At 39.1% G+C, this 27,513-nt stretch overlaps 1 protein-coding gene and 1 pseudogene across 1 annotated transcript in view; one reads left to right on the forward strand and one right to left on the reverse strand.

The window, feature by feature from the left end:
• The window catches only part of Rsf1 (remodeling and spacing factor 1), a 122,015-nt gene that overhangs the window by 28,540 nt on the left and 65,962 nt on the right, over positions 1 to 27,513 (forward strand). Inside the window, exons 2-3 of the mRNA XM_021634798.2 lie at positions 6,952 to 7,043; positions 25,154 to 25,246. Of these exons, the coding sequence (XP_021490473.1) occupies positions 6,952 to 7,043; positions 25,154 to 25,246 (185 nt within the window). The remainder of the gene's footprint in view (positions 1 to 6,951; positions 7,044 to 25,153; positions 25,247 to 27,513) is intronic.
• LOC110547314 (large ribosomal subunit protein eL37-like) lies at positions 5,313 to 5,616 on the reverse strand (annotated as a pseudogene).

Genomic DNA, 27,513 nt, shown 5'->3' on the forward strand with positions numbered 1-27,513 from the left:
ACTCTTTAAGGGATCCACTTACCTCTGCCTCCTGGGTCCTGGGATTAAAGGTGTACACCACCATTCTTGGCTTGGTCTTTCATCATTTAAATCTTTAGGTTTGCAATTGTTGGAGAAAAATGTTGAGGGAAAGAAATCCCTTTTCCCCCCTGAAGTTCTTTGAGCCTCCTCTCTCTCCTCTCATGATTACTAAATTGAGTAGAAAGAATAGCAAGAAAAATAAGGTCACTTGATTAGAGCCGGAGCACATGGTGCAGAAAGCCCTTGCCTGAAGTACCTCAAGTGCCTTCTGCTAGGATTCATGTTAAAAAAGTGTAATCCTGCAAAGATTGGAGGAGAGGCTGATTCGCCGTGGGGCCAAAAGCTTTTTTGGGAGGGGTAGCTTCACATAGTACTGCAGTTTTATAGGCTCAGCTTTTCTTAAATTCTACATAGCATTTGCACAAATTACTTTGTTTATAGTAAATGCATTTCCTACTTTGGGATTTGATAGCCATTTGGGTGTGTTTCTTTATGTGAGAACAGAAATTTCATTTGGAATGGAATTCTGAAAAGGAAGTGGAGGGGAAGGACTGCTTACTTCCCTGCCAGCCTCATGGCTATTCTTGGATAAATTAGAAATGGTAAGAAGCTGGTGTAGTTGTTTGTATTATACTTACCAAGATTCTCCCTCTGTCTCGTATTTTTGAAGGGGGTCTAAGTTACAATTCACAGTCTTAAGCCATTCCTTTGCTTTTTAGAAAATGAGATGATTAGTTAAATGAAATCTTTAAAGGTGAGGTATATGAATACATAACAGTGATCTCAAGGATCAAGCGGCCTGAGGAGATCAGTCTAAATTTCTAAAACTCTGCTTCCCAACAGTTTCTAAGAAATGGGCAGTAAGTAAAGCTTGTAAGCTTGTCTTCCAATCCCTGTATCTGAAATCAACGTTTTTTCATCTGTGACCAACATAAAATAACTTTTCAGAACTGAGTTGATCTCTGCTCATAGATGTAGAGGGAAATTAGATAACAGACTTACAGGATTGAGGAAGAGATTAGGTATTATGAGTTGCTATAAATTTAAGTACTGGGCTTTATGATAGAAAGGTGCTTTAAAAAGTCTCTGTGTGGAATGTCTGTGGGTGATTGGGCAGCCAACCAGTCTGGGTTGTGGCCCTTCTGCTACATCCCTGTGCCCTTTGGCGCGATCTTTGTGACTGTACCCTGACCTTCTCTTTGTGTTTTAGACTCTTACCTCCTGAGGCCTTGTGAAGGAGAGGGATCTGAGGTAGAGATCTTAGTTCAGTTGGGACAGAAATCCATCCTTTTCATAAAAGAATGACTGGAAGTTAGTAAATGGTTAAAATAAAGTTAATAAGTAATGTTGTGGAAAGTAGGCTATTCAGAAAATGTTTCAGTTGACAAGTGAATAAAGTTAGAGCTTGTCAATTTCTAGAAAGTGATCATGTGATTTAAGTCTATAATTGATACTTTTAGCCGGGTGTAGAGGCATACACATCTTGAATTCCAGCACTCAAGAGTCAGGGGCAGGCTACTCTCTGTGAATTTGAGGCTAGCCTGGTCTACATAATGAGTCCCAGACAGCCAGAGATACGTAATAGAGACCTTGTCTCAAAATAGATAGATAGATAGATAGATACATACATACATACATACATACATAGAAAGATAGATAGATAGACTTGACACTTTACAATTGACCTATCCGTGTTTATTAAATTTAATTAAGAATTAATAGAATTCGGTCTGGCAAAATGGCTGGCTTAGTAGATAAAAATGCTTGCTGCCAAGCCTGATAACCTGAGTTTGATCCCCATTAACCCCAGGGTGCAATCAAAGGACTCTGGCAAGTTGTCCTTTGGCCTTTACACAGGCTTTGTCACACAAACTCCCTAAATGTGTCTACGCACACACATACACACTAAGTATTATATTTACTAAGTAAATATAATAAGAAAGGTTTTAAAGAATAAATACAATAAACTGGTTCTGCAGACATGGCTCAGCAGTTAAGAGCTCTTGCTTCTCTCCAGTGGACTGGAGTTGAGTTCTCAGGAACCGTGTTGTCCGGCTCCGTCTCATGTCCCAAAGCCCTCCTCTGGCCTCTGGGACACTTACGCTCACCTGTACATATCCCACACACACAAATATACAGAAGCTAAAAATAGCCTAGTTTCTTCCTTTCACTAGCCACACATCAGGTCCCGAGTACCCGCAGGTGGCTAAATGGCTGCTGGGCTGGCAACTGCAGATGCCGAACATGCCACGATTCTACAGCTCTGTTTAACACACAGCTGTTCACTGTCATGATACGGCAGCTTTAATTATTATCAGGGTAATTTTGTGGGTTGCTAAGGATAGAGCGTCACAGTTTCACATGTGCCAAGCTGTCTATCTCCCAGCCTCTTTTCTTTCCTTTTTTTTAAGTGTTTACACATTTATTTTATCACTCAGCATATTCAGTGCCCTTAAAGATCATCACATTCTAATTCTCTTTATAACCAAAACTTAAATAAATTCAGTTACTGTCTTAGTCAGTGTTCTATTGCTGTGAAGAGACACCATGACCACTGCAACTCTTAGAAAGGAAAGCATTTGATTGGGGCTGGCTTACGGTTTCAGAGGTTTAGTCCACTGTCATCATGGTGGGAAGCATGGTGGCAGGCAGGCAGACATGGTGCTGGAGAGGTCGCTGACAGTTCTGCATCCAGATCCACAGGCAGCAGGAGGAAAGAAACTGGTCTTGGAATGGGTTTTTTGAAACCTCAAAGCCCACTTCCAGGGACCCACTTCCTCAACAAGACCACACCTCCTAATTCTTTGAAATAGTGCCATTTCCTATGAGCCTTTGGGTGCCATTTCCACTCAGATCACCACAGTTACTCAATTGTGAGTTATGAATTTTAATTTAATATGCCAGCTCTGTACTTTGCAGCACTGTAACAGTATAACAGGCACCACCTACATGTAGCTTCCTGTATAAGAGCCAGTACCCTAAAAAATTCAGTAATACTTACCTGTTTATATACCTAAATCAATATAAACAAGATTTGTAAGAAGAATGAGAAGCATGCTTATTGTGTATTGATTTTTTTGTCTTTTAGTTTTTTAAAAATTAGTGTAACAGAATAAAAATCTTTCATGATTTCTATATGATGTAGTAGGTAGGTATCAAAAACTTGATGCAGGCAGTATAAACAGCCGTAGCCATCTAAGAATGAAGGACATGCATACTAGTATTGGAAAGCCTGAGACTTACATTTCCCAGTCATTGAAAGGTGAAATGATTCATGTAAGAATACGGAATAAGCTGAAGGCTTTCACAAGGTGCTCACAGGTGAAAGGCTAGGATAGGTTTAGTGGACAGGGAACGGACCAAAGTGATTTCAGTTGAGGATTTCAGTGTAGATGTGCGAGAAAGGGACTGGGAGTTAAATTGAAAATAATCATTAGGACTCTGGGGCAAGGACAAAAAGTTTAGTGAGTTTATGTAAGTATTTTGGAGCTATAAGTGTATTTACCAACTGATAAGTTGGGATATTGGTTTGAGTAAAGACTATCTTTAGCGATTTTTTTTCTGAAGTGAAAAGGTATAGCCTCAGCTATATGTCCTAGAGAAACGGAAGAAGATTGCAGGTGTAGTAAACTGAGGCTAGAAGGTAGCAGGCTTGAGATGTAGTGAGGTAGACCGTTAACTTTGCACGTTTGGGAAGCGGAAGAATTGAAGGCCATCTTAGTTTCCAAAATTATGACAATAAAATCAGAAGTGCTGTAATTCTTCATAGTACTCTTGTTTCGAAACTCTAGGAGATAACCAAAGACTTTTAATACAAGTTAGAAAGTCAAGGTTTGTTGCTAAAGGACCTGACCTAATCTTACATAGAATGGAAGAACTAGAATTGAGTCTTTTTTGGGTTTCTTTGTGTTGATTTGTCTCTGGCCTCTTGGTTACCTGAGTCTCATTAAGGCTTTATTGATTAAGTTATTGCACTAGCAAAATCAACATTTTGTTGATTTTATTTCCTAAAACATTTCTTGGTTCTGCTTACTGCTGTCTCGGCTGCTGTGAGTAGTTCAGGCTTAGTTCAGGCCACTGTCATCTTTGTAGATATTTTCTTGAGTTTAATTCAAAATTTTGACCTGTATTCTACCTCTTAAATTTAATTTTATTTTGTGTGCATTAGTGTGAAGGTGTCAGATTCCTTAGAATTGGCATTACAGACAGTTGTGAGCTGCCACGTGGGTGCTGGGAATTGAGCACAGGTCCTTTGGTTTAACCCCTGAGCCATCTCTCTACCTTTCTACCCTGTACTCTACCTCTTAAAGCAAGTGAGTTAAAGCTTTTTTGTAAAATCTAATTTTCTCTAATTCAGTCATTCTCCTCTTCAATTTGTAAATAAAAAATTGAAAATAAAAAAATTTTAAATAAAATAAAAATAAAATAAAATAAAATTTTATTTTAAATAAAATTTATTTTAAATAAAATAAAAATAAAAAATTTGTAAATAAAAAATAAAATCAGGCTTCTTAGCTGGCTTTGTGAGGCTGTCTGAAGTTCCATAGTCTTTGTTTATTGTTCTGTTTTTAGCCATTTACATCTACTTTTTGTTTTTATATGAAATTTCCCCACTCCATCCTATACCTTAGGTTTTAGAATAATTGACTATTTTGGACCAGCCCATATATGAAAAGACTCATTCATGTAGATTCAGCAAGGACAAGGCTATTTTCCCTTTGCTGATAGTAGATTCTCAGAACCTGTTGAATGAGTGAATGTTATACTTCCAAGTCGTTTCAAGTTAGAAGTAGTTTCAGAATAAAGCTCCTGAGAGAATGAAGGACCATAGAAAGCTAGGCCATCATTCCCAGCCCAGCACCATATTAGGTCAGATATGTTGGAGAGTGCTGTGGGTTGTAGTGTTGTCTCAGATACTTAGAGCACACCATAAGATCAGTTAACCCCAACTCACAGGCGCTGCTCTACAGAGGACAGCCAGGCCACCAGAGAAACCAAAAACCAAAACAAACCACTTTTTTTTGGGGGGGGGGTCCAGCATTTCTCTTTCTCTCTCTCTCTCTCTCTCTCTCTCTCTCTCTCTCTCTCTTTCTTTCTTTCTTTCTTTCTTTCTCTCTTTCTCTTTATTTCTCTCTCTTTCTCTCTTTCTTTCTCTCTCTCTCTCTCTCTCTCTCTTTTTCCCTCCCTCCCTCCCTCCCTCCCTCCCTCCCTCCCTCCCTTCCTTCCTTCCTTTCTTTCTTTCTTTCTCTTTCTTTCCAGAGCATTTATTATTTTATGACTGATTGAAATCCTCAAGATGAACTGGATGCTGCAATAGCTGCCTTCTTGGGTTTAGGTGTTGTTCCTTCACGGAATCCATGTCGGAAAATGCGATAGACAATTTTTAGGTGCCTCATTCGACCAGTCCTGGTAGTGTTTCGCCTCTTAGTCTTGGCACTCCAGTTATACTTCCTCTTGCGCTTGGCAGGGTAGCTACGTTGCCACAGGTTGACTTCTGAAGGTGGTAGGCCTTAGAGCCACAGCGGCCGCACAACCTGTGCGTCTTATTGCGACGCTTTCCAAAGGATGACGTTCCCTTCGTCATCTTGCTTCTGCCACCTCTCCTGTTTTTTTTTTCGAGACAGGATTTCTCAATGTAGCCTTATCTGTCCTGAATTTGCAGTCTGCCTGCCTCTGCCTCCCAGAGTGCTGGGATTACAATTGTACACTACTATGGCTGGCTGTTCAGCGTTTTCTTAATATATTTGATTATGGAAAACATTTAGATGGGTTACCTGTAATTTCTTCTAGGTTGTTAGTGGGATCTGGGAAATACAACATTTGGCAGGCATGTGTTCTATAAATCCCTTGGGTCTGATTAATATAATTTAAAAACAGTAAGGTCATTCCTTAGGGATATTTAGAGGAACTCTGGTTGTTTGCAATGATAACAGAGAACCTGAGGGAAGATAGAAATCTTAGGAAGTGTTTAATGAAGAGGAATTAACCCAGTGAGGAAGTTGTAGGAAGGTAGAGTTTCTCTTATAGATACCTGTCAGATGGTTAGGCCTTTCCAGAGAGTGGAGCTAGTTCCTTCAAAGATAAGTAAGTTTTGGTTTTTTGTCTTTGATGCCTGGAAGGTCGGAATCCATAGGATGCTCTAGAAAAAGAAGTTTAGCTCATCAGGTAGGGGTTAAAGTTGAAGAACAGTTTTTTTTTTGTTTTGCTTTGATTGAAAATTTGACCACAATTAGACCAATTTCTAAAATGTTCACCACCTAAGATGTGGATTTTTCAATTCCTTTCTTGTTGTATGAATTTATATATTGCTCTGGAATCCAAATGTATAGCATGAGGAACACATAAATTTTATTTGTATAGTTAAGTGCTTTTATTTGATGGTTATTTATTTATGGCATTAACTGTGGGTTGAACCTGGAGCTTCCATGTGCTAGGCAAAGTGCTCTACCCCATGAGCTACATTTCCAGTCATAGTAAAACCTACCAACCAAATAAACAAACGTGTATGGTTTTAGTCTGTTTTTTGGAGCAGCTTTTTGTTCACAGGAAAATGAAGCAGGAAGTTCAGAGCATCTACTTTGCTCTGCTGTCCTGCACACCCATCAAGCCTACCTCCTATGGAGCCTGTACTGTGTGGGACTTCTGTGACCATTTAACTGTTATGACTTACTCTATTGTTTACAGTAGGTTTCATTCTTAATTGGCTTAATAGGAACTGCAACTTCACTATTAACTCTCAGAAAATGATGGTTAGTGATTTTTCACTCTACTTCAGGCTTTTAGGATTCAGGGATGCAAAAGAAACCAGAATCCTTTGTTTTGAGAAAATATTCAGGGCTGGCTGGAGGAAGTTGTTTTAGAATATTAAATGCTTATAAATATTTTATTTTCTTGGCTAACAATAGTTTTTTTTTTCCCCTTCCTTTTAAGTACCAAAAGAATTGGTGGAGCTCCATTTGAAGTTGATGAGGAAGATTGGCAAATCTGTTACAGCAGACAGATGGGAAAAATACTTGATCAAGGTAAATTATCTTCTCTGTCACTGAAATATTATCCTGTCTCATACGAATTGATACTTGCATTTAGTAATATGCTGTTATAATTTATTAGGGTTACGGAATCTGATTGCACTCCATGTTGTTACTATGTGTAGTTTGTGTTGGGAGACAGCATTGTGTGTGTACATACAAATGTGTGTGTATATGCATGCATACATATACATATACCCACTTAGTGCTGTTTACTTTTGCAGTGTGTCATAGAAGAACTGTGACACTCACATTAGCTTTGACTCTGAGGTACTCCTGCATCACCCCCTCCAGCTAAGCAGCAGCTTTACTGGGCCTTGGACATGCTAGACAGAGAACTCTACCACTGCAGCAGTCCGAATTTCTAAAATTAGGCTTACAAGTTATGCCTTTCTGTGTCCTGAGGTTTTTGTTTTGTTTTTGTGGTTATTTTTAAAGCTGAAATGTGTGCTGCCTAAGTTGGCTTTGAACTCCCTCTCCTCTTGCATATGTCACCCCAGGGCTGTGATTTTTGTCACATGGTACCACTTGCACTTGCCGAGAACTTGTCACATTTTCTCTCATTCATTCTTTTAAAGCCATCCTGATCAAATCAAATAAGCGAAGACCTAAGGTAGTTATTTTGTGTAAGATCACCCAGAAGGTGTAGACAGAACCTGAATTTATTGCTGATTTGAAGGAGAAAATCTCTAAAATCTATTAGGCCAGTAGGAGAGACTTCTAAATTATCCATTGAGTCAAACAGTCAAAACTGTAGTTAACAAGATCCGCTGTATCATGGATCCTGCTAAAATCAATACCATTTGTTGTGTAGGGTGACCTTGAACTGTTGATCTTTCTGCCTCTACCCCTGAGTATTGAGAGTATAGGTATGTGCCACCATGTGGTGCTGGGGACAGAATCCGGGGCTCTGTGCCTGCTATACAAATACTCTACAAACGGAGCTCTTCCTCAGGCTCTCACTCGGACTCATTACATCCCAATGATGGAAGCTGCACGCGTAGAGAATAAGTTCATGTATGCTGTTGTACTTTATTTATATGATGTTCAGTGCGAGTATTTTGACTTACTTTACATGCTGGAGCAATGGTTCTCAACCTGTAGCAGATGTCCTGCATATTAGATATTTACTTACGACTCATAATAGCAGCAAATTTATAGTTATAAAGTAGCAACAAAAGTAATCTTATGGTTGGGGGTCACCACAACATAAGAAACTGTTAAAGGATCTAAGTGTTAGTAAGGTTGAGAACCACTGCACTAAAGTATTACGTTATAATTTTAAGCATTTGAAAAAAAATTTTTTTTTTTCTTCTCTGTGTAGCCATGGCTGTCCTGGAACTCACTCTGTAAACCAGGCTGGCCTTGAACTCACAGAGATTCATGTGCCTCTACCTCCTAAGTGCTGGGATTAAAGGCCCCACTACCTGGCTAAAATTGTTCATTTTCAAGATTGTTTTCCCTTTTCTGGTTGGATTTCCATATGAATTTGGTATCAGTTTACCAACTTATTAAAAAATGCCAGCTTGAATTTGTGTAGAGATTGTTTAATCTGTATCACATTGTGCTTTATTATCATTCCAGTAAAGTCATTTGATCCATAAGCATAGCCTGCCATTTAATTCTTTAGGTCTTCTTTATTTCCTTTTAAAAAATGTTGTGTAGTACAGTTTCCAGAGTTTGGTCTTAAATAGCCATCCATTGTGCCGTGGTCTAAAAAGTAGTTTGTAGATGTCAAATTCTACAGATGCTCAAATTTCTTAAATAAAAAGCTTTTTAATTGCATATAACCTATATATGTGTTCTCTTATACATACAATTAATTAATTGATTACATTATTTCATTTGTATGGGTGTTTTGCCTTCATGTCTATGTATCATGTTTTTTGCATGACTGGTGTTCTTTGAGGCCAGAAGAGGGCTTCAGATTCCCTGGAACTAGAGATACAGAGAAGATTGTTAGCTGCCTTGTGGGAGCTTGGAATGGGGCCAGGGTACTCTGGAAGAACAGTCAATGCTCTTAATCACTGAGCCATCTCTGCAGCAAACCTGTTTGCTTTTGAAATAGAGCATCACTATGTAGTTCTGGGTGGCCTGTTATACTCTGTCAGTGGTTCTCAACCTGTGGCATGGACAGGTTTGGGGATGGACTGGCCCTTTTACAGGGGTCACATGTCACATATCTTGCATATTAGATATTTACATTATGATTCATAATAGTAGCAAAATTAAAGTTATGAAGTAGCAATGAAAATAATTATAGGCTTGGACTCACCACAACATGAATAACTGTGTTAAAAGGTCACAGCATTAGGAAGGTTGAGAACCACAGCTTTATGTAAAACAGGCTAGCCTTAAACTGGCAAGAGATCCACTTTACCGCGTGAGTGGTGGGATTGAAGATGTGCTCCACTGTATCTGGCTCCTATTTTTTTTTTAATCCTGAATACTTTTTACTTTATCACTTTGAGCCACTGTGGTAGTCTGAATGAGATGCTCCCCATATTCTGTGGCATCTGAATATTTGGTTCCCAATTGCTGGAAGAACAGCATCCCTAGGGGTAGGCTTTGAGGTTTCAAAAGTTCTGTCTCATTTCCAGTGTGTTCTCTTTGCTTCTTGTTTGCTTTTGGAGATGTGAGTTCTCAATTGCTACTCCAGCTGCCATGTCCGCCTCCATGCAGTCCTTGTTACTATTGACCCTGACCATCTGAAACTGTAAGCCCAAAATAAACCCTTTCTTCTGTAAGTTGCCTTGGTTACAGTGTTTTATTGCAGCAACAGAAAAAATTGAGATTCCTTTAAAGACTGTTGGGGCCGTTTGATAATTTGAATTAAGAATCTTTAGTACTAGTCAGCATCTTGGGGAGGAAAAGGTTTATTTTGCTTACTCCTCTGATCATAGTCCAACATCAAAGGAAGCCAAGGCAGGAACTCAATTAAGCAGAGACCATGGAGGAGTGCTGCTTCCTAGCTTGTTCTCCACGGCTTGCTCAGCCTGCATTTTTATACAACTCAGGCTGATTGCCCAGGGCTAACATTACCTACGGTGGGCTGGGCCCTCTCACGTCAATCCTTAATCAAGAAAATGCTCCACAGACTTGCCCGACTTACCTACAGGCTAGTTTGATGGGGACATTTACTCAATTTAGGTTCTGTCTTCCGAGATAACTAGCTGTGTCATGTCTAAACAAGACCAGCCCAGGCCTCAAAGCCTGTTTTTACTACGTGACCCTTTACAGACCTCTGATCATGCCTAGAATAGTGCTTAGCATATACACAACCATTATTTGCTGAATGAGTGAATGTTATTAGATAACTTGGCAAAGACAAAGACAGATCCTGTATCTTTATGATTTTTACATCCTGAAAAACAATCAAGTTTTCTTTATGACAAAAATAAATATTATTGTTTTTGAAAGAATATTATACTTGGCCATATAATATATATTATTTTCTTCTCTAAATCATTAAATTAGGCATAATACCTTATTGTATGAACCTTGTGAATAATTAATTATTTGCCAATAAATTTTATTTCTGAAAAGTTACTAGTCACTATATTTGTTGTCATTTGAATATGGAACACCTCTCATAGCTTATGTGTTGAGCACCGGGTTTCCAGCTAGTAGTACTACTTTGGAAGATTGTGGAATCTTGGGGATTTAAAACCTAACTGGTGGCCACTAGGAGTAAACTTTGAGGTTAGGTAGCCTGACCCTGCTTCCATCCAGAGTGTCTGTGTTCCTGGTCTGCAAGAATGTGGGAAATGACAGCCACGTGTTCTTCATGCCTTCTCACTAATGAAATATCTCCTAAACTGAGATCTAGAGTAAATCCTTCCTCCCATGCATTGCCACTGAGGGTGCTTTGTCATGGTCATAAGAAAGTAGCCAATAAATGGCAAAGTCCAAGTTTCCATTTGGCTCAGGTTATATTATTAAGCTTTTCCTTTTTAGCTGCCACTGTTTTCTGTGAATTAGTAAAAGTGCTATTGCTAGTCTAGAGCAGAAACTAGCAAACTATAGCCAAATTCTGCCTGTTTTTATAAAATGGAGTTGGAATAGGGACAAGTGTGATAGGTGGTCTGAAGTTGGCATCATGCTACAGTGCCAAGTATTTTGACCAAGAGTAATTGTTACTTACAATAGTTACTGTGAACCCTCTGTAGGCTCAGTTGATTGATGTCTGATCTAAAGGGCATGTAAACCATTTACTGTTCTTAGTTTGGGCCATCATAAAATTAAAAAAAAAATACTAGAAAACTACTGACCAACCTGATGTTAAGCATATGGAAAGGATAAACCTTTTCATTTATTATCACAGTGGTGGCCCAATCAACTGATGTCACATAAATCAAACACATCAAAAGCCAACTTCATTCTCTTTCAAACCTATTGTACCTGTAGAACCTATGATGTGTTCATGTTATCATCAGCATTTTTAGCCTGAGCTGAGATTGAGGCGTTGCTCAGAGTTCCTTTACCTGCACCCGGCAATGAGCAAATCTATCTGGTTTCTTTCCCTTTTCTCTGATCTAGTTTTCTTTTTCTTTTTCTTTTTTTTTATATGAAAGAGGTTTATTAGATGGAGAAGAAGAGAGAGAGAGAAGGAGAGAGCAAAACCTGATGGGGGAAGAGAGGGGATCTGATATACTTTTCGTCCTCCAGTTGTTACCACTTATTCATGTAGTTATCATCCCTTGCCTGTCCTTCACATTCTCCCTCCTTTTAACCTTGGACCACCATCCTATCTTCAAACCATTTTATCTCACTGGTGCAAAAGAATTTTATGTGTATGGGGGTCTTGTGCATGTATATACACATGTACAGGTATGTGTGTTCATCCATGTGTACATGTATAGAGGCCAGAGGAGGCTGTTGGGTTTCTAGCTTTAACATTCTTCTGCCTAATTCCCTTAAGGCAGGGTTTCTCACTGAACTGGGAATTTTCAGCTAAGCTGGCTGGCCAGCAAGTCCCCATGATCCTCCTATCTGTAGCATGTGCACACACGCACGCACGCACACACACACACACACACACACACACACACACACACACACACACCTCCCCAAGTCCCAGCAAATGCTAGGATTATGGTTATTTGTGGCCACACTTGGCTTTTACACGAGCACAGAGGATCTGAACTCAGGTCCTTGGCTTTGAACAGCAAGTGCTTTTACCCACTGAGTCATCTCTCCACCCCTAAAAGAGACATTTTATACACAGAAATGGAACTGTAATATTTTTTCAATTCAGAAAATTTTCATTTCACTTACAAATCAACTGTCTTGAACCTGCCTTCTTTCCTAAGAGCTCCTGCATATGCTGTATCTTCTGGAATGCCTCCTGCCAACTTGTTTTCCTGGCAAACTCACTTATCCTTTAAGCTTCAGCTTGAGTGTTACTGTCTCCTTGAGGCATTTTCCCAGGAAGGCGTTCTTTAGTTTAACTTCATTACAGAAACTATTGTATAAAGTTTTTTCTCTGTGGACTTGGTATTAACTTCATTATGGAATCTATTGTATGTTTTTTGTGTTGCTTTGTTTTGTGTTTTCCTCTGAGACAGGTTCTCACTGTATAGCCTCAAGCTTCTGGTTCTACTGCCTAAGCTTCTCTGGTGCTGAGGTTACAGGCATGTGCCAAAAGGCCTGGTTCTTATTGTGTGATTTTATATTGAATGTTGACTATGTACTGTTTAAAACTTTACTTTTTTTGTTATTATATTTTTGAAATACAGATTGTCTGTTTTGTGTATAAGGAAATTGAATTTGCAAAATGAAGTAACTTGTATAGGCCCACATGGCTAAAAATGGCAAAGCCAGCATTTTACTGAAGCCCAGGCCTTGCTGACTCGAGTGCTTTGATGGACCATTGATGAAATGCCCTCACATTTTTCTGTCTTGTGGATTGTCCTGAGGCTTTCTTCTTTTCACATTTTAAGCAGTAACAGTAGGTTAAATAGTCACTTAGACAATTCTCGTTTCTTTTATTTATTTCTCATTTGCAGTCATTAGCTAGTTCTATGCTAGTACTTTTACCTTTCTTTGCTCTTTATTATTTCCTTTGTAGTAATATGTGCTACTGAGAGCTGTTTCTTTTTCCTTTGAAGTAGTGAGATATCATTAAATTAAAATTATGTTTAAGTGCAAACCAGGTTCCTTCCTCAGCAGAGACTCAGCAAACCACACTACTATCACCTGTATATTATGTCTTCTTACTGTCTCTACTACAGCTAAACTAAGACCTATACTGTGAGCAGAAATTTGTTCCAAATTGCCGGTAGTTTAGTCTTACGACAGTACACGTAATAAGGCACCACAAGCGAACGTAGTACCTGGGCTTAGCACTCTGTGACATGGACATTACTGCAGTAAGTGAGCCAAGTGAACAATGAAGAGGCCTAGATTGGGGTTTGGTTGTGAGAGCTGTTTTTTTTCCCTTTCTTCTTATTCCCCTTTCCCCAACCCCTTCCTTTGGAGGGTAGACTCACAGCTCTTGAGAACTTACAGCAGAGGAGGCACCCAGCAGCTCTGTAACTAGGTGTTCATTTTGTCTTGTGTCCTACACTGCTAACATCCGTTGTCTAGTATTAACCAGAATGGAAGAGAACCCACACATTCCACCTAGGTAGTTTTGATTTTAAGGTAGAATTATTCTTCTAAAAAAAATATGGTGAACTGGAATTTAAACTAGGTGGTCTGCTAGGACCGTGACGCCTTCGTTGGTTGGATAAGACTTGGCCTTAAGATTCACATTCCTTTCACTTGGCAAGCCACAAAGAAATTTCTCTGTCATTGATTTCTCATACATCTGTGGGACTCTTTCACTTCCTTTGGTTGTTAATGGTTTTAGCTACCGAAGACGATTTCAGACAACCTTGACGATGAGTAACAAATGTCACTATACTAAGAGTTTAGCATCGGTGCCTTTATTTTTGTATTGCCCTGCTCCATCCACAGTCAACCACAAGAATACTTTCAAAAGTAACAGGGAAAGTGAATTAAAAAAAGCTATCCTAACTAGGTCTGTTGGGGCAGACCTTTAATCCCAGCAGTCAGGAGACAGGGGTAGGTAAATCTTTGAGTTTGAGGCTAGCTTGGTCCCCACAGTTGAGTTCCAGGACAGTTGGGGGTACATAGAGAAATTCTATCTAGAAAAACCAAAATAAATGAATAAGAGGCTGTCTTACAAGAAATCAGTTGTAACTCTTAAGAGAAGCAGGTAACAATTTATTGTTCCTGTTTTTATTAGATTCTGTGATCCTTTGTTTATCCTGCATCTGTGATTTGTTTGTTTATTGTTGTTGTTATTATTATTATTATTGTTGAGACAAGGTTTCTCTGTGTAGTCCCCGCTGTCCTGGAACTCACTCTGTAGGCAAGGCTGGCCTTATACTGAGAGATGCTCTTGCCTCTACCTCCCAAGTGTTGCGATTAAAGGGTGCACCACTACTGGCTAGATAATTTTTTAAAGAAAAATAAATTTTATCACATTGAATGTAATTGTTGCTTTTTAAGACATACTTGTTTCAAGAACTGTTAGACTGCAAATGTCCTTAGTCAGTGAACAAATAAGTAAATTATTTTACTTATTACACACTTTTATACACGAAAATTGAAAAGAGTTTAATTTGGGCCAGTGAGGTGGTTCAGTGGGTAAAGGCACTTGGGAGAAAGCCTTGATGATCCTGATTTGGAGTTACAGAGTGGAAGAGGAGAACCAGCTCCTACAAATTGTCCTCTGAGCAAAATATTCAATGAAAATGTGATGGAGAATAACCTAACCTGTCTCTTCTGAGGTGTATTCTGCTCCTCAAGAAGAAATAACCTCATGTTTATCCCTCAGAATAAAGGAAGGAGCCACATACAGGTGTGTGTGTGTGTGTGTGTGTGTGTGTGTGTGTGATTGTAATCCTAACAGTGAAGGGGCTGAGGCAGGAGGATTTTGAGTTCTAGACTAGCCTGGGCTATTTAGTGGCCTTTGTCTCAAACAACAACAACAAAAAAAAAAAAGAAAAAGAAAAAGAAAGGGAAGATAAAAGACCATTTTTGGTACTTAGTAAGTATAGAAATCCTTTGAAAGTAAATAAATACAGTAACTCATAGCCTAGATCTAAATAATTTCAAAATGCCATTGCTCCACTACCTCTTTATTTCCCTCACTGCACCCAACCCTGCCCAAAACCTGTACTGGGACCCAACAAGGTTTGTACACAGTACACACTGCAGAGCCACTGAGTTGTACCCACAGCCCTTGGCCTGTTGTTTTTATTCTCTGGAAGCTGTCACCAATTATGAATTCACAAGGGGCATCTTTCAGCATTTGATAATTTGATCATATTTAATAAGAATTAGATGTTTACAGCTGTATTTCTCAGAAGTGAAATAAGTGGTACTTAACTCATTGTGGAATTTTAAAATGGAGAGATTGCAAATTCATGTAATAGGAGTCTCCATTTAAAGTGTACGCTTTATTGGCTTTTGTTAAATACCACACTCTAGTTTAAAACCTTTCTGTCACCCAAGAAAGAAACTTAGTATCTATCTCCTGTAGTTGTAAACCTTCTTTCTTCTGTCAAACCTGTAGTAATCACAGATCTAACTTTTATGGCCAGAATTTTCCAGTTCTGAACATTTTTTAGAAGGGGCTACAAAGCCGACTTGGTATCTCACTGTTTTCAGTTTGTACAGAGTTTTCAAGATTTGTGCATATTATAGCATGTGTCAGTGTTTATTTCTATTTATTGCCATAGTATTCGTTGTTTGGTTATTTCTGGTGGCCTCTACCAGTCCATGAACATTTAGGTGTCTTCTCACTTTGGAGGGAATAATGTTGGTATGAACATTTGTACACATGATTTGATATGGACATATGGGCAAGGCATGGCTGTTCCAGAAGGCTAAAACTAGCCCAGGAAAAGTAGTAGTTAGCCTCTGAACCTAATCTCCTCAGTACCAACATTCCACTCTCTGCAGACACAAAAGTTCCTTCCAGGAGTTTTTTTGTTTTGTTTCGTTTTCGTGTTTTTGTTTTTGTTTTTTGTTTTTTTTGTTCACGGTGTGATAAAGCTTCTTTCTGGGACTTTTTGTTCACACACTCTTTTTTTTTTTTTTTTTTTTTTTTTTTAGGATTTACTTTTTTCATAAGGAAATAGTGTCTGTTACCGTTGGAGAACTTGCTTTTGGCACTGTGCTGTTGTGCACGCAGTGTCCATTCTTTGTCATGTACAGGTAATTCCCATGTTGGTCTGACAGACGGCTAGAGGATGGCGAAGCAAGGACAGAAGCCAGGGCCATCTGTACTGTAGTGTGAATGCTCAGTTCTCACACAGTGCAGCCATCCTCACATGCTCTGAACCTTCAAGAGCACTGGTTATTCTGTGTTCATGTAATTGTATCAATTATTTTTCTCATCCCTGTGAGAGCATACCCAGTAGAAGTAACTTTCAGAAAGTTTTGGCTTGCATGTTCTGAGGGTTCTAGTCCATTTTTTAAGGAAGGCAGTAGCAGAAGTGGCCCAGGCCTTGTTTGCAGGAGTGTAGGATAGCCAGTCTTCTAGCTGGACCAAGAAACACAAATGTCCCAAAGGTTTCCTAACTTTACGTAGTAACAGCAAGTGGGAACCAACTGTTGACACACCTGGGCTTGTCGACTCCTAATTCCTAAGTATGTAAGTTAACTACCACTAAATGCAACTTAATTACTATTAAATAAAACTGGATGAATGCTCTCAGAATGCTGTTGTCATGTTTTTGGAGCCCAACCAAGTGTGTGTAAATATTAACACTAACTTTTTTAAATAACATTTTCCCTCTTGTGTATTCATTTCTTAACAAATTTACTTGAATTTGACTAAAATTATTTATGCTTGTGGATATAGTAATGCTACATTGTACTTTCCTGAGTTTTCTACAGAGCTACTATGTGACCTCAGATGGCTCAATGGCTGTTTCCTAATAACATACCTAATACTTTCCCATAGTGAGTCATGTAGTAACTATTATCCAGGTTAAGGCTGGGAGAGAGTGCTCCGTAGGTAGACTTCAGCATCCTGCATTTCCCACTTAGTTACTTGAAGTGTACAGCAGTTAGACCACTTGATCATTATGTTTGAATAACACTCGGAAGTACTACTCCTTCATAGGCAAATTAAATATTGTTTGAAATAAATTCCGTAAGAATAGTGCCTTACTTTCCTATACAGAAAAGGCTTTAGAAATGCAATCAGCAGTCGTAATAATATATACTTTTCTTGATTCCTGACTGAACTGAGAAGACAGAATACAATAGAGAGAATTTCTCATGATTTACGGTAGCATTTTACAAGCTAAGCCCGGAATCTGTAACACTCTCAAGAGAAATCTTTGTGATCTGGCATTTCAACTATATATTCTCAGATATGACACTGAAAGTATAAGCAGCTGGAGGAAAAATTAGACTTTATCTCATGAAAAACTTGTGCATCAGAGGACGTTATAAAGAAATCAAGAAAAGCCTGTAGAATGAGATAGTTCATGCTCTAACTGTGTACCTTGCAAATCTGTAAAGTTTACTATCTAGGATATATTAAGAACTCTGGGTCTGGATAGGTGGCTCGGTGGTTAAGAGAACTGGCTTCCAGAGATCCCAGGTTCAGTTCCTAGCACCCACATGGCAGCTCACAGCTGTCTGGACCTCCAGTTCCAAGGGATCTGACACCTGCACACAAACATATGTGCCATATTTTATGTGGCAAAACGCCACATAAAATAAAAATTATTTACAAAAACAATAAAAACAACAACAACAACAAACTCCGAGGGGCTGAAGAGCTCAGTCGGTGGTTAAGTACTTACTGAGCAAGTGCTGATTTTGGATCCCCAGAATCCACAGAAACGCCAGGTGCTTGTGGCAACCTGCCTGTAATACTGGCTTTGGTGGGTGGAGACAAAATTCGTAGATCAAGCAGGGTAGTAATAGTAGCCATATCCACAGCTCTGTATTTGATTGCGAGACCCTGCCTTGGAGAGTTCAGGATGATTCCCAGGAACAACCTCGCCAGGCTTTGACAAGCACTCAGCATGCAATCCAGTTCTAGGGGACCTGACATCCTCTTCTGACCTCCACGGACAGTGGGCACAGACTTGATTCACATGCGTACATGTAGACAGTCATTACATAAACAAAATCTTCAAAATGTTCAAGGAGAGGGGTACTCCTAAAACTCAACAGAAAAGACAGTCATTCAGAAAAAGATGATGTGTTTACATATGCATTTCAGTGTTTAGGATGTAGCTCAGTCAGTAAGAGTGATGCGTCCTGTACATGAAGCTCTGTGTTAGAGCACTGAACAACCCAGATGTGGTGACACACTCTGTAGCACTTGGAAGCCGAGGCAGGAGAATCAGAAGTTCAAGGTTATCCTTGATTACGTAATGAGTTTGAGGCCAGCCTTGTTTTCAAGACACTCTTTCTCAATAAACAAACAAGATTTTTAAAAGGGACATTTCCACAGAAGATACTCTTTACATACATGAAAATATGCTTAATGTCATTAGTCAGGAAAATGCAGTTTTGTTCTGAGACAGGTTCTAAGTAGGCGAGATTGTTCTCAGGCTTGCTACATAGCCCAAGGCTGGCCTTGAACTCCTCAACCTACTGCCTCCCAGGTGCTGGAGATAAAGGTGTCAGCAGCACACCTGGCAAAAATGCAATCTTAAGCAATAGTGATATACTAGTTTATATATAGTAAGATAACAGTTTTAGATGCAGGGGCATGACAGAGTTAATGAGGAAATTTAAATCCTTTCACGTTTTTCAAGAGAATCTAATGTGGTCCATCTGCTGTGGAAGGGTTGGACGTTTCCTCAGAAATCCAATTGTAGGTTTGCCGTGTGACCTAGCAGCCTCATTTCCAGGTATATTTTTAAAAGTAGGGACCCAGATACTTTTATGCTAATGGTTATTGCTGCATCGTTCACTCGAGCCTACAGGTAGAGACAAGATGTTCATCAGGAGAGACATGCTAAAAGAAAACCTCAAAACAAGAAACAGAGACAAGTATTCTATGATTCCATTTACGTGGAACATTCGAGAATAAGAAAATCTGTATAGACTGAAAGTAGATTACAAGCTTACCTGTAAGATAGAAGAAAATGTAATGGTTAAAGAATTTATTGGAGTTCGGGAGTGGTGTGTGCTTGTGCGCACGCATGTCTGTATGTGCGTATGGCGGCTGAAGGTTGGTATTGGCTGTATTCTTCAGTTCTCTCCACCTTATTTTTTTGATGTACTCTCTTTCTGAACCTAGAGTCACTCAGCGAGGCTGTGTGACCAGTGAGCTCTGGACATCTGCCAATCTATGCCCTCCAGCACTGGGATTATGGGCACACCTGGCTTTTACGTGGTCCTGGGGATCTGGACACACAGCTTCATGCTTTCAAAGCTCATACTTTTCTGACTGAGCCATTCCCCAGTCTAGATATATTTTAGAAATGAAAAGTAGTAATGGCTGCCCAAAATCCTGAATAAAATGGATAATGACTGGATTACACAGTTAAAAAGGTAAAGATGGTAAATTTTAAACATTTATTATACATAAAGCAAGATTTTATATATATAGATGAATCGACAATAAATAAAATTTTAATACAGCAGGTTTCTCTAGATTTAGCAAGAATCTTAGCTTCAGAATATTCACTGTTGGTCCTGTTAAGAGGCTCAGAGTCAGAGGCTCAGATACTTCTCACCAAGGCTGATGACCTGATTGAAGAAGAGAACCAAAAGTTGTCCACTGTCCTCAAGATGCATGTTGTGGTGCATACATGTTTCATGGGTGCATGTGCACACTCATGCACACACACAGACAGACAGATAGTTAATTGTAAAACATCATCTATAAAGACATAAGCAGTCAGCAGTAAGACTGGTTGGAAAGAGGAAGGGATGGACAGGAAGGGGAGGGGCATGAAAGAGTGTTATGGAGAGGTGAATCGGATCACAGTAAATTGCCTAGTTTACAGTAAAGACAGTGGAACATTACCCCCAAAGCAATGAATGTAAATTTAGTGTGGGGGCTGGAATAATGGTTCAGCCATCAAGAGCACTTGCTGCTGTTTCGGAGGACCCAGGATTTGTTCCTAGCACCATATGTTTACCCGAGTAACTGCAGTTCCAGGACCTTCATGGACACTGCATGGTGCATGTGTATTCTTGCAGGCAAAACACTCATATAAATAAAATAAAGTATCAAAATAAGACAAAGGGAAAAGTCATAAAATATACATTATGTATATGTATAAAAACAGCATAATGAAACCATTGTTGTTGATCTGTGCTAATATGATTCAAAATTCACTATCATACTGGACATAGAACATAATATTAGAAGTGGTTCAGCAAAATATATGCTTAATCCCCAGATAATAAAAATGGGAAGTTAAGATGAATCTATCACTAACAATTGTATTTACACGTTAAGCCTGTTGTATACACAAGCTAGGGTTGGAAAATAGTATTTACCTACATTTTGAAGATTACTAGCATACCTTATTTTTTTTTAATTTTTTTTTTAACCAGCTCTTGTAACTCCTACCTGTATTCTAATTGATTCTTCTTATGGCTTTCTAGAATTCCTTTCAGGTTTGCATATATATAATGGAGGCATGACACAGCGAGTATGTGATTGGCACATTCCTTATCTTTTATTTGCCCCAAACCTCCATTTACAGAAGAAGAACCTGCAAGTCCAAGTCGAACAGGTGATTGACTCAACAAAATCACCCTGCTGGTAGGGAGAGGCAAGATTTGAATATCAAGCTATGTGATTTTAAACTTCCATGTAAGTTAAACCCTCAATCAGTAGTCAGAAAAAAGTGATAAAAATCAGGGCAGAAATTAGTGAAATGGGGTATAAACGGAGGGTACAAAATATCAGTAAAAAGTTCTTTTTTTGTGCTTTTATTTGTATGTGTGTGTGTCTGAAAACCATTATTGTGTAGGTACTTACATTGGTCAGGACATCAGATCGCTTGGAGCTCTCCTATCCCTGTCTCACTCACCCCCATGTGACTCACTTGACAGATAATAAAAAACAATTTTTATACACTCTGCCCCCTTCCTGGGTAAAATGTCACTAATCCTTCTGATCTATTCACAGATGTCACTGCTTGAATAAAAACTTTGTGATGGCTTTTCTTCCTTCATTGGCTGTATTGGTATTTCTAGGTATTTCTGTCCTGTGTTCTTGTATTTGTAGATTATTGATTGATTGATTGATCGGTTGGATCTCTTGGTACAGAGACATTTCTTTTTTGTCTCTGCTTGGTTTGCCTTGGCTTAAGGCAGGGTCTCATGTATCCCAGGTTGGCCTCCAACTGGCTACGTAGAATGATGATGATGATATCAGTGTGTCTTCCTTACTAGGCAGAGTGCAACCTCTTTGCCCATTTTCTTGCTGGAGATAACACACAAGCCAATCTAAGATTCAAGATGTTTTTTTACATTTTATAAACTTAACACTTTTTCCAGATGTGGGAGCACACATCTGTAATCCTAGTACTTACGAGACTGAGGCAAAAGGATCAGTAATTCAGTCAGCCTCAGCTTCATAGTAAATTTGAGGTCAATGTATGCTTATGCACCTGTCTCAAAATAACAGTACTTTAAAAATGAACAGTTCAGTCAATGTTTTTGCCTTTTTGTTTGTTTTTGTTGTTGTTTCTTGTATATTTGGAAGGAGTTTGAAACCTATTTTAATTTCAAAACATTTTTACCACTAAAAAGTGAAAGCCATACCCATTAGGTCTTAGTTCCTGTTTCCCCCTTTTCTCCTGATGTCTCAGTTGCATTTCTGTTGCTCTTATAAAATACTCTTGACAAGCAGCTTAACATGGAAAAGGTTTATGGTGGATCATAGTTTGAAGAACAGGAGCTTGGGTTAGCTTTGTACGTTGTATCCAGTCAGTGATTGCATTCTGAGACTGGATGGTTTTCTTTCTCCATTTATCTAGTCTAGAATCCCAGCTAGGGAATAGTGCCCCCTACAGTGGGCGGCTCTTCCCGCTTCAATTGTTATAGCCAAGAAAATCCACCGCAGGCATGTCCTGATGGTTCTAGATTCTGTGAAGCTGACAGCACTCACTGTTCATCTCTCTGTCTCTGAGTTTTAATTTCAATAATTTGGACGTTTTGTGTACTCTGGAATCAATAGACTCTGTCATAGGTATCCTTTTGTGAGATTTCTTGCATTACCGTGTTTTTCAGGTTCATCCAGATAGTCATAGATATTGTTTCTTCATTTTTGTTGTTACTGCTTTTTTTGCTTGTTTGTTTTCATTTCTTTTTCTTTGTGGGGTGGCTGCTGGGGTAGGTCTAAGACAGTGGTTCTCAACCTTCCTAATGCTTCCATCCTTTAATGCAGTTCCTCATGTTGGATTGAATACCAACCATAAAATTATTTTTGTTGATACTTTATAACTGTACCTTTGCTACTGTTATGAATCATAATGTAAATACCTGTGTTTTCTGATGGTCTTAGGCGACCCCTATGAAAGGTTGATTTTTACCCCCCAAGGGATTCAACCTATAGGTGGTTGAGAACCACTGTTCTAAGGCCTCCTTATGTTATACAGGTGAGCCACATCCCCTCATACTTCATTCCTTGTGGATTGTATTTTGTATTCTGTTCTTCTGTTGACATTTGGATTGTTTCTACCCTTTTAGCCCATTGAGAACAGTATTGCTCTTTCTTTGATGTTTTATTTTTCCTATGTAAATCATAGAGTTGCTAAGTAATATGGTAACTCATTGTCAGTATTTGAGAGGCTACCAGCTCTATAGGTGTACTGCCTGACAGTCTAGGGCTGCCATAGACTTTCCTTTGTTTTTTTTTTTTTTTTTTTGAGGCAGGGTTTCTCTGTGTAGCCTTGGTTGTCCTGGACATGCTATATAGACCAGGCTGGCCTCAGACTCACAGTGTTCCATCTGCCACTGCCTCCCTGAGTGCTGGGATTAAAGGAGTGTGCAGCCTTGCACATCTTGCCATAGACTTTCTAACATTCATAAGTCTTGTTTGTTGGTATGACAGACCTGTTCAGATCCTGCCACTTTAACTTTTTGATACACAGTCATTTCTTGTCTAATGTACAGTTTTCCTTTAATGACACCCCTTGGGTTTTTATTTGTTTTTTATATGAATACACACATACACGTATGTATATATACAAAATAATGCAGTCAATTAGAGGGGGCTTTGTGGCATTCAAGGAAATGGGAAGTTTAACCTTTCAATTAGACTTTTACCATTTTTTTAATAGTTTTTGGTCATATTGTTTGCCTAAGATTGACCTCATGTTTGTATGTGTGTGTATGTGTGTGTGTTTTAAGCTAGTTGGTAAAAGGTGGTATTAGGGAGGCTGGGAAAGCATGCCTCTTCCAGGAAGTCCGTCTTACCCTGGATTAAGAGGGTTGCTGAAGCTTTCTTTTTTCCTATTTGTGTGTTTGTCTCAAATCTGTTTTAGCCAATGCCCTGATACCAGCGTAATTTCTCATCTTGTATTGGTTTTATTGCTTTGCCCTTCATTTTGTTATTTGTTTCCTGATTTGCAAAAAACAAAACAATAAAAACTCACGACATTGGCAGGTACATTGCATGTTTTATGCCTTTAAGATCAGTATTATTATTATTGTTATTATTAGTATTATTGTTATCTTATTGCTGAAAATAAAACAAACAAAACCCACTTGGTCAGAGAAGTAATACCCCCTGGAATTTTGCACTTGAGTCTTTTCTAGCTCCTTGTGAAAGAATCTGAAAAAGAATTCTTCACGGAAAGTTTACTCCATTAGCTGTGTTGTTGTGTCAGACAAGGTGTCATTGTGTAGTCAGGGCTTGTCTGAACCCCGTGGTCCTTCTCACTCACCTCTGTTTAGATTACAAGCATGGCCCCACACCCAGCTTGCACTGACTTTTGAGTGGAGTCTTTCTACATCTCTTCACTCTGTTACAGTGGCTCTGATGTAACTAAAGCGCGTATGTAGGAAGAGACTTCTGAAACATTCAAGTCAAAGCCTGTCACTGAAGCTGTAAAATGCCTAGCAGTGGCATTTTCACTTATACCCATAGTAAAGAGGGCATTAATTTGAAGAGGTTCTGTTGAATATATATGTAGAATTTGACATGGGTTTGTACTTCTGTCTAGTGATAAAAAAGAACAAGCTGTCACCCTTTGACTTCAGAGAATTTCAGCCTTTTGGGAGACTCAAATAATTATTCTCAGGTGGAAAAATTATATCCATAAAATAAACATACAGTTGTTGAACAGACTAGAAAGCAACAGATTCTTTTTTCAAGTCATTGTTAATGCTTTTTAGATTCATTTTTATGTGTCTGTTGTGTCTGCATATATGTATGTGCACCATATTTGTGCCTGGCGCCCTCCACGGTTAGACGAGGGCGCGCTTCTGGACTGGAGTTATGGGTGGTTGTGAGCCGCCATGTGGGTGCTGGGAAATACACTGCGGTCCTCTGCAGGAGAGCAAGTGCTCTTGAGCACTGAACCATCTTTCCAACTCCAGAAATTCTTTCTTAAGTTGTTACAGGCATGACTAACTATTTCTGATAGATCTGAGCAGTATACAGTGTAGGTTGGAATTGGATTGGCCTGTCATTTCTGGATTCTTTCTTCTATATATGTGTATTAATAAAAACACAACATAATCATAGAAGACAAATGTTTATTGCTATTCAACTTTATATTGCTATGACAAGATGGCTAAGAAAACCAATATAAACAAAGGTTTATTTTGGCTCATGATGTCAGAGGTTTTGGTGTAGTCTCTTGGCTCTGCTGTTTCTGAGCCTGTGGTAAGGCAGAACGTCATGGCAGAGAGTAGGTGGTGCACCAGCAGTCCTCTTCATCTCATGGGACTCCAGAAGCAGAAGTGGGCACAGGAGACAGGGACAGTAATAAAACCCTTCAGTGACCTACTTTACAGCTGGCCCCACGTACTAAACTAATAAGCTTTCAGCACTTGAGCCTTTGGGGGAACGGTCCAAATCCAAAGTACAACAAATGTCAACAAAAATCATTTTTATATATTAAGCTACTAATTTTCTCTTTCAGATATGCCAAGAGTTTAACAGTACCTGGGCATGGGAGATGGAGAAGAAAGGCTATCTTGAAATGAGTGTTGAGTGCAAGCTAGCCCTCTTAAAGGTAATACATAGATTATTTGTTGCAGTAATTTTAATTTAAAAGTTTACTTTGATGCTTAAATTACAAAGTAAAGAAAACCAAGGGTCAGCAAGATATTTCAGTTGGTAAAAATTACTTGCTGCCAAGTTTGACAGCCTGAGTTTGGATCCCTGGGACTTACAAGGGAGAAAGAGAGAAATGACTCTGCAGAGTTGTTCTCTGTCTGTATGTTCCACATACGCGCTACAGCATGCATGTGCCCCTCTAAATGAGTAAATAAATAAAGGTAATAAAACTTTAAAGTAAAATCAAATTGAGCATGGAATGCACACCTGTAACCCCGTACTTGGGAGGCTGGCTCAGGGAGGTTCTGAACTTGAGGCCGGCCTGGCTGTTCTGTCCCAACAAAAAGCGGTGGGGGCACTTGCGATTAGAGAACAATGGCTCTCATTTTTCCTGTTTTCAGTGATGAATCTCTTCTGGGCTGAGGAGATGGCTTTGCAGATAGAGTCCTTGCTCGAAAGGCGTGGGTTTCAGGGCCCAGACCTCCAGAGCCCATTTAAAAGCCTGGTATTGTGAGCCTGCCTATAATCTCAGCACTTGGGAGGCAAGCTGGATGGGTACAGCAGGCAAAGCCTGGCTCCCTGCTGCCAGTGATTGTCCTTGTCTCAATCACAAATGGAGACTGGTGTGTGAAGACGTATCTCCTGTTAACTCCTAGCCTCCATGTGTAGGAACACCCACACACATGCAGAGAAGTACATATGCACAATGCACACATAAAAGTCAATTCTTGTATTTCCTATTTTTAAGGATTATCTTTACAGTATATCAATTACTATTTCTGATTAGAGATAAGAGTAACAGAATAAGGAAGCAGTTGCTTTGGTACTTTGTTCATTGTTTCAGCTGTCACCGTCATCAATCACTGTATGTTACAGACTGTTGGTAATCTAGTCATTTAATACAGTTTTAAGTCCTTATTGTTTTCCAGGTAACTAAGGACATGCCAATGTGTTTAAAAAAAATCCTTCATGTAACTAAAAGTACTTGATTAAAATGGGTCTTTTCAATCTCAACATAGTTTTGCTTCAAGTTTTATTCTGTTTCATTATATTTCCCAATTACTAACCAAGTGGTCAGTATAACAGAAGCTAATATGTAGAAAAAAATGAACGAGGTCTTTATTGCTTTGAGATTGTACAGTGCTTTATCAGTAGCACCCGTCTTCAGCCTTGAGAGTCTTTGGTGTTTTGTTTGTCTGTGTTACTTTGTTTCTTTTGTGGCATTTGTTTGTTTGTTTTTTGGAGACAGGGTTTCTCTATGCACCCCTGGCTATCTTGAACTCAACTCTGTAGACCAGGTTGGCCCGAAACTCAGAGATTTGCCTGATTCTGCTGGGATTAAAGGCATGTGCCACCACTTCCTGGCTAAGTGATTTTTTTTTAATTAATTTATTATTATTATTTTTTTTATGTACATTGGTGAAAAGCTATCAGATCCTCTGGAGCTGGAGTTGTGAACTGCCATGTAGGTGCTGGGAATTGAACCCAGGTTTTTGGAAGAGCTGTCAGTGCTTTTAGCCACTGAGCCATCTCCTCCAGCCCCAAAGCTAAGCGATTCTTAATCCACAATGTCAGTATGTATGTGAGATAAGATATGGCTAAAAAGTAGCTGTTATTTTATTGTTAGATTTTAATTGCTCTCTTAGGTCATATGAAAAGTCCACAAGATGCATGTAGGGGACTTTTCTGAGGTACCCTATCTACTTAGCATTTATATTTGTAGTCAAATTTGTCCTTGTTTTTGTTTTGATTTGTTTTTGTTTTTGTTGTTGTTTGAACCTAGACTTCACTATTTTGCAAACTTAGGCTTAAGTAGTTCTCCTACAGCAGCCTTCAGAGGAAAGGGAAAAAATTAGGATTTTTAAAAAATACTGTTTCAGAACAAAATGTGTGACAGTTTGCCAGAAATGTCTAAGTGGAAGACCTCATGATTCCACACTCCCACTGTTGGCTGTGATTCTTCTGGAAATGAAGTCAGCAGGGAGCCTCTCCTTGTGCTCTCATGTGCAATACAGCAGTTACAGTGGACCCTAGTGAATAAGAAATGCATGCTGCATGCAGAGACATGCTGGATGCTTTGCAGTCTTTAAGAAAAGGTGCTACTGATAGGGCCAGTGGGTAAAACAACTACCCTCAAGGGTGAAGCTGTGAGTGTTCAGTCCTGGGATCCACATGACAGCAGGAGAGAACTATTTCCATAAGTTGTTCTCTGATCTACACGTG

The sequence above is a fragment of the Meriones unguiculatus genome, chromosome 14 (genome assembly GCF_030254825.1).
Source record: "Meriones unguiculatus strain TT.TT164.6M chromosome 14, Bangor_MerUng_6.1, whole genome shotgun sequence".
Classification (NCBI taxonomy): Eukaryota; Metazoa; Chordata; class Mammalia; order Rodentia; family Muridae; genus Meriones; species Meriones unguiculatus.